Source organism: Saccoglossus kowalevskii, chromosome 1 (assembly GCF_978046115.1).
Source record: "Saccoglossus kowalevskii chromosome 1, keSacKowa6.1, whole genome shotgun sequence".
NCBI classification, from domain to species: Eukaryota; Metazoa; Hemichordata; class Enteropneusta; family Harrimaniidae; genus Saccoglossus; species Saccoglossus kowalevskii.
This window is the reverse complement of record NC_140641.1, coordinates 24234345-24243032: the sequence shown is the minus strand read 5'-3', so window position 1 is coordinate 24243032 and position 8688 is coordinate 24234345. Positions and strand designations below refer to the sequence as shown.

The window sequence follows — 8688 nt, the reverse complement described above, 5'->3', positions numbered from 1 at the left end:
TCTTCACCGAGTTAAGGAGTTGATCTGTTATGTGACCCGTTGGTGAATTAAAGCTACTTCAGTTGCCGGCATGGCCAGGCGATTAGTGCATCTCCAGAGCAAATCGTTACAGTTATGTACACACTTGTTTGACAGCCGGTCGTACCAACAAGTTGCTGAATACACGCAGTAGTACGCATTCGGCGGGAGAGGTATTGCGATCTGACTCTGCTCGGAGTGTACTACTACAATCTAGATACTGGTATAGATGGATGCTCATTACTAACTGACTTTGATGTTGAAATATTCAGCAGTATGTACGGCTTGATTATTGAGAGTATTTGCGAGTACCTCCGGGACCGCTACGGGGAGGAAAAATGGATGATGATCAGGGAACGCGCCGGCTTACAGAAATTCACCTTCGCTACCCATCAAATATACAGTGAAAAGTTTATTCCTCGCATTACGAATGCCGCTAACGGTGTTTGTTGCGTGGAGAAAAAGGACTTAATGCTCTCATTTGGTGTCTCATTTGTTGGATTTGTAGGCAAATATGGATATGACAGAGTTCTCCGAGTTCTGGGCCGCCATATGAGGGATTTCCTAAACGGCTTGGACAATCTACATGAATATTTACGTTTCAGTTATCCAATGATCAAACCGCCAAGCTTTTTCGTAACAGAAGAGACTGCCAATGGACTGACCCTAATTTACCGTAGTAAACGAAAGGGATTTCTACACTATTCAATTGGTCAGCTGAAACAAGTTGGTAGGAAGTTTTATAATTTAGACATTCAGGTGGAGGTGGTGTCGGAGGATGTGAAATCAGATAATACATTCGGTGCGGTTTTCAGACTTTACTTTGACAACAAAGAGTTCAAATCGGATCTTGGCTCGACTTTAAGGACTCGCGAGAACTGGCATATCAAGAGCGACGATTTCTTTGAACTGTTTCCATTTTGCGTGGTTTTCGACCAGGATCTAATCATTCGACATGCTGGTAAGTAGACGGTTGAGAGAGAGAGAGTGAGCGTTTAAAGTCACGTGACACTGGTGATTTCAATTGCAGTGTGATGTGTGTGTTTTTCGATTCCTGGTTATTTATGTCCGCAGACACACGCATCCAAGCGTACAGACTACAGAATCCTCCCACGACCGGCAGTTACCTGCACTTTTACGTTTTAAACGAGTATCATACTGTGCCAGTTGTAAATCTAAAGCAAGTTTGTGGGTGGAATTTTCTCCGGCAGCATGGCAATGTGAGGCTCTGCATAATGCCCCGGTTTACTTTCAAATGATGTATTGAAACAAAGCAATAATGTGACAAGTGTATACATCAGATTCATTTCATCTTAACCTGGTCACGCAGTAGCTTTCAGTTGACGTTACGCCATTTGAATCAAACCCAAATATAAACATTACTATTATCGATTTACTGTAATTCATTTTAATTGTTCATGCGCCATAATGAGTAACGCAACGTGTGATACCCGAGGCGAATGTAAACACATCGAAATCGGATTCTTTTAGTCACGTTTAGTTGTCTGAAATCAACATACAATTTACAACATAACAAGCATAACTAGGTTACAGTGGTGGAAGACACATACAGTACATATCCCACGACATAAACACAAACTATATTGATATACTGAATTTGTCTTTAATTAGATGTGTCTTTTTAAAATGCTTTCAGAAAATATCAGGGTGGCTCATTTAATAATTTTCCCTGAAATGCACATCGCTTGGTTCAGGTGAAAATATGTTGTTAACACTTAAATTCTTTGCACTAGTCGGACATAATTTTCAATAATTACAAAATATATAACCTGTGCAAGTGACAAATCCTATTAACCTTCAGATAAATATGCAGTTTTGCAGCATATTATATATTTGATAATATGTTCCGTTGCATCTGCTCATTCTGATGTATATGCTGCACATTCTGATATATACGCTGCACATTCTGACATATGTGCTGCACATTCTGATATATACGCTGCACATTCTGACATATATGCTGCACACTCTGATGTAAACTATAATGAGTGTATGGTGCAGACGTCATCTAGCATTTACAGTGAACTTCCTGTTAACAGAAATAATTTATTATACCAACAATTATTTGCGCGATTATCGCACACTATGTCATCATTTTTACAATAAACAAGCTTGTAACGACGCGACAATTTTTTTTCAAATAATTATAAAATTGACAATGCCAAAAAGAACCACTACGCGAGGTATCATACATACTAGTTTGTTACTAATGAACATGCTTTTACAGTGATACATATATCCCCTATCAATAATTCATCAAGATATCTTGTACAACGTCTTCCCCAATAAGCTCCTGCTATAAATCAAGAACTCATATTTTGTCGCGTCTTCTTTCAACTGACAACACAACTGCCAAGGTCGTATTAGCACGTATAGCTTTCACTCATCAATAATACCTCTCCTCAGAATACGTAGTATAGGTCAACATCCATTGTGACATCATGTTGCTGCCTAGTATGAACATGAATGATGGCACTCGATATTCGCGTCTAAGTTTGTGATAATCCAATTTCCTAGTGGGTGGTTTACTTTTTATAACCAGGAGGTGAATTACTTGCGCTGTGGACTTCTGAACTAAAAAAACATTGAATTTAAAGTGTAATATAGATATAATACGCATTTGTATGTTGCTTATAGTAGATTATGCCGGTCAGTTCATGGCTCATGTCTGTACCTACATGTAATTAAACAATGTCACTACTGTGATGTCAAATACAACACGGTCAGTTACGTTTAAACGCCGTGGAATGCAGGCTGATTGCAATATCCAGCATACGATGTCTACGTAACATGTATTTTTAATCTGTGGAGCAGTACCATGCCGTATGTTGTCTGGACTGAGCAAGTCGATGCGTATCACGTGGTGGGGGTAGATATCTTCGTTGTAATCATGTTTGATGGACACCGCATTCAACGTCAGGAATTCGAGTATTTATCTAACAGGCGAACTTTGCCATTGGCAAGTCCAGTAGAGTCCTTATTGAATCACTAATCTGCCGTGTGATTCTTTCTTCTCAATTACTCCAAGGCTTAACTTATCTAAGATTATGAGTGTTCTGTTAAAAGAGAAAAAAACGTACACTCAGCCTGTGGTGAGAAAATAACCTAAATCGTGTACGTACACAAGTCTTGTCTAATATGTTCAACAAGTAAATCTACGTAGTTTCATTCTGCAATTGAATTACTCCCTGGTCATAGTCTGGAATACATAACGACCCCCTAACCTACTTATATTCCTCTCGTATCCTAGAACGGACAAATTTACTGAAAGATTTATTTTGAGAGACGTGATTATGGAAATTCCAGGTGAGATTCAATAGTCTAGACTACAGATAAATGATCATTCAATGGATGGAATAGGCGGGCACTGTTAATAAAGTTTACTAACTATTCTTGACTGTAGTATGTTGCACTGGGAATAGTACTCAATAATGGTTTATTGAAGAACGTCGTGATATTTAAACACATGTGATCAACTTTATTTGGAAACAGCTGGTCAACAATATTTATCTCTGTTCTTAATTGGGGTGGTTAATTGTTTTAAATATCTTATTGGTGTAATAGGGGCATCACGTCCTTGCATGTTCAGATACGTCTTTGTAATTTTTGTAGTAGTAAGTAGTCATTCGTATTCAGATCTGGTACACGTATCCATCAAAAGCAACGCAAAGAGATAACACCGAGCATTTATGTGGTAATTTATTCCTACCTCAATATTCATCTGTTTATTATGATTACGTAGAATCGAGCCGAATAGAAATTATATGCTCGTCATATTTTTTTTATTGACTCATATTATCAAGATACAGAAATTCAAAAAAAATGGAGTTACCGGACGATTTTTTGGGTGGATAAAATTCAAGAAAATGATTAATGTATTTATAAAAGGGAAAGCTTGTTACGCCGCGAAATAAACTGCTCTCTGATTGGTCTGACTGTTAGGACTGAGTAGCCAATCAGATACAATTTTGTAAAATAGCTTCGCATCGACCCAAACCTTACACCGGTTTCTTTTTGTGAGCTTATTCATTCATGTCTCAATATTTTGCTCGATGGCACTGGATGAAACATTCAAATGAATCTTAAGATTGTGAACAGACTGACATCTCGCATAATGCATTGCATATATATGCAGTAACATGATAAGTATTGCAAAATTTGAATTCCGCTCAGACTGCCCTAGTATTACATCTTAGCATTCAATTTATTAGTTTGTCCACCACATACTGCGGACATTTGTTTTTGAGTTAAATATTTGTGACTGTATTTATTGATCAATCATGTCTCCGTGATTTTTAGGGAGGTATCGCATATTTTTTAATCATAGACCCCCTTTTTTGAAAGTTAACGAGAAAACTCGCATTAATTTCAGAGTGCATGGCGGGCGAACGTACGGAACATGGTTCGCTCCTTTTCAATTCTTTTATTTACATATTGGTTGTGCAAAATGGTCCGTAGCATTGTTATATGTGAGAATATATATATATATAGTCTTAAATACATTTAACACAAGTTAACTGCACATGGCACATGTTAATTGCAAGGGTAAGAGGCAGTTACCAAAAGCGACCCGAGCGATTGACAGACAGGCTATATGAAACGAACCTTTGTTCATTGAGTGTTAAGTATAGTAATTTGCTTGTTAACTTGTACGTGTATTGTACAGCCTTTTCAGACTGTCGTTCATTGTGATATGTCTCGGACCACTGGACTTAGCGTCAATGAAGCCATTGTGTGTCACAGAGTACCATTTACTCAAGTTTATTTGATCTACTTAAAGCGTTAAAAAAGTGGCGGGCGAAATGGACAATCGGAAGGACCAAACGCGCAGTTAAGGAAGAACTCCTGTGGTCGTCAGTTACCTTCAGCCAATACGCAAGAGGTCACATAATATGGTGGCATACAAGGCAATTGTTTTTCTTTGCGTTGTGATTTATTCAAAAGATAGAAGCACGTCGCCGATTGTCGAGAGAGCGAAAATGTATTCTCCTTCTTTCCACCCGATCTTCTTCATAGAAGTGTATCTTCCATCGTTATTATTGTATTTCGTTACTTGAACGCGGTGGTAAAATAACCAATTAGCGTCATCTATACCACATAACCGCACAGCGCAACGCCTCGACGTTGACAACTAGCTTTCCCTGTGGAATAAGTAGATTAATCGCTTTTTACAACTGGGATCAACCCGACAATGCGTGACGTTGTAATCTATAGATGTGAGTGAATATGTACGGGAATACGATCCTGTCTGTCCGTTCTCATTTACTATACGTTACATTGTTTTATGCCAGATACACTTTTTTCTGTGGCTCCGCTATTAGAAACACATAGCTACCTGTTTCCGATATTAAATAGCGTCGTTCAGGCAATGAAGTCATTTTGATTCAATTGGTGTCAGTGGCCATGGTATTCAATCTTTCCGGGGAAGTATTTTGTTATACATAATGTATTATACATTTTCGTAAATTAAAATATCGTCTCTGTTATTATCCAAGGCAATGCGCATGCGCGCGTTATCTACAAATACTGGTACGTACTCGTAATGCAAAACGCATGCGCGTGAGCGTTGCTAATGATTCCATAACACGACAGCCGGGGGAAATAGTATCTTACAAAATACACGTACCGTTTAAACGCTTCTTTTCACAAAATTTAAATAGATTATTGTGCATGTACGGACATATAGTACTTTGTTAGAGCGAAATTATTACAAAGTTAACCGTATTTGATGCAGTTTCATTGAGGATATTATGTATGTCTCCGTGACATATTGTTTATATCGAAGTATCCAATCCAAGTTAGGGCGACGTGTGCATGAAATGAACACATTTGCGTTGTGAACGCTAATCTAGACCGCAAACTAATCTTGATGTGACGTACGTGATAAAAGTCTAGGAGTCTAGAAAATCATTAATGAATGCTTGGCTCACTAATCTACAGTTTGTTATTATTCATTCCAAATCCCTTCTCATCTCTTGCTCATTCATCCTGTCCTGTGACACACGGATGGATTGCCGTACGTAGTCAAACATGTACTGAGCGATCAAGTAAACTAGTGTCATATCACCGGGCATGTACTCTTTACCTTACCGCCTTTCTTTTCGCCCGTCTTTTTTTTGTATTTTCTGTTTAATCTTTAGATACATATGTCTAGTCCCTGCGAATATCATTCGATGGTTTCATTCAAGTTGAAAAATAATTTTGATAAAACGTTGTTATTTTTATAACGATATATATATATATATATATATATAGATATATATAGACCTTCCGGATTCGCATCATTTAAACTATCAGAGTAACGTTACAACATTTCTCTTAAACCGATCATTTTTTCCCACCATCTGCTGCAGCTGAATACGCATTTCCCAGAATCTAATTTAACATGATAAATTAAGTAACATCGTGCCAATCGATATACATTATTTATGTCCAAGACAGGTATTCTGGATTATTGTGTTCCTGTTATTTATACGAGAACACATTTGAATGTTGGGCTCATAACTATACCGAAATATGTGATGCGTCGAAGGTGTGTGGTCCGATTAGAAGTAACTTGCATTTGCATGATTTTATTTGGAGAATAAATCTCACCAAACATATCGGACTTCAGTGTAATCGGGCCAGTATCGCATTCTAGAAGGTATGTGCTTATTACAATTAGACAAATTACCGCAAAATTCATACACACCTGAGAAATAGTTCTTTGTGTAAAATAAAACATGTTATGCAACCGATTGCATAGAGTGTAGTAATACTAATTTGTTCTGGGATTTTAAAATACCACACAAGGTTCAAGTCTATACATCTCCAATAGAACAATTCAAACTGTCAATCCACTTAAACATTTACAATATTTCGATTTCTTTATTTTTTTTGTTTACCTACATACGCTCTCAACACTTTATTGGTAGGTCCGACATGTGTTGGTTGTTGATAGGGCGTTAATATCACTCGAGTTTTCCGAAATGTACAGTCACGATATTTTTTTGTTTTCAAATGTTTACGTATCGACGCGGGTACTCACAACTCCCTATAGAATAATTAACGTTAATAAAATGTGGTCAGTTTATTTTGATTATAATGTTATGTCCAACGTGGCAATTCTCTAAATCGAGTTGTGTAACATGAAACAGTTGCGTGGTTGAATGTTTAAAAATAGCCTAAATGTATAATACTATTCATTGCGTAATGCGTAATAAATATAATATGCGATAAATGTCTTCAAGAATTAATCATACACTAGATAGAATCGCTAACTATGATCATTATATTCCGTACACGTAACATATTGATTTTATTTTGTTTTTTGTAAAAATAAAATCGGACTTTAATGAGAATCTGTGAATTTGGTCAAAGTTTGAAAAATCGTGATTTCAACCGCAATTTATGAACGATGTTTTTTTTATGAATTGGATTCTTGTGCGTGTGTGAAATAAGAGTTGATCCGTTAATATCACAGGGTATCATATGCTTGGATGTATTCAAGAAACCCGACGACAATGGTAACATTCTTTGGAAGCACAACACCAAATCACATCGTATCATATCATATGACATCGCATCATGTTATATGATACGAGCTCTTCAATTTTCCTATAATTTTAGACAGGATTCACAGAATAGGCAGGGCATGTATTGGAACACAGAAACGCGAGCGCCTAAAGCATGTTTAACAGTTATACCCGGAAATTGATCCAGGAAATTAGATTACCCACTATACAATGCTCATTGATTTATTATTGATTAGTTCGATTACACACAGCAATTTCGTGTCGTAAATTTGTCTTTTGAGAGTATTAATAGAAATTCATTGAGGTCTAAAATTATTATGTGAAATACTTTATAGTCTGAATTTCGCTAATTGAAGGGCATATAATAATAATAATAATAATAATAATAATAATAATAATAATAATAATAATAATAATAGTAATATGAGTTATGCTAGCTTACTAGTAATTTTCCAAACTGCATCTGATATCCTCAGCATTATTCAAACAAAAACAATCCCCCTCCCCCGTTGTACATATTATGGTTTAAATCCCTGTAGAGCTGTATACATTAAAGGCAGTTACAATACATACAGCTGATATTAAAGCGGAAGTGTTGTCACCTGCGCACGCGCGGGAATTGAGTCCAAAGCGACGATAACAAAACACGCTAAAACGCAAGGGCTCTTGGGTAGACGCTTGTTTGTAAACAATGACACGCTATGGCCATCTGACGCATGCGCAGGTAACGACTACCCCGCTTTAATTGTATCGCTCTTGGAAATTCATTATTAAGTCTGTTATAATAAACATTGTATGTAAGATGTTTCCTAAAACCTTTGCGTGACGCGCAGCATGGGATATCTCATTATTAGTCACGTTAAGAGCTATGTGTACGCAATCAATGTAAAACAGCTAAGTCCATAAATAATACACAGTCAGCTAATATAAAGGTATAATTACATGTAATGCTGAGAGATAATAAATAACCTCCTCAAAATGACTAATTTTGAAAACCATTGAAGCTAGTTTTGTCGTGTAAAAGCCAGCGTAATTAACATAGTCACATCCAGAGCGATCGACAAGTTTCAAATAATTCTCGATACAAAGCGAGTACATTGCTAATAATACAATGATGAATAAAAATGACTTACTA

General features: G+C 36.8%; 1 protein-coding gene across 1 annotated transcript in view; it reads left to right on the top strand.

Annotated features, from left to right (window-relative positions):
• Positions 1-294: 294 nt before the first annotated feature.
• The window catches only part of LOC100378914 (soluble guanylate cyclase gcy-31-like), a 37908-nt gene continuing 29514 nt past the window's right edge, over positions 295-8688 (top strand). The window contains exon 1 of the mRNA XM_078010485.2: positions 295-979. Coding sequence (XP_077866611.2) covers positions 295-979 — 685 coding nt within the window. The remainder of the gene's footprint in view (positions 980-8688) is intronic.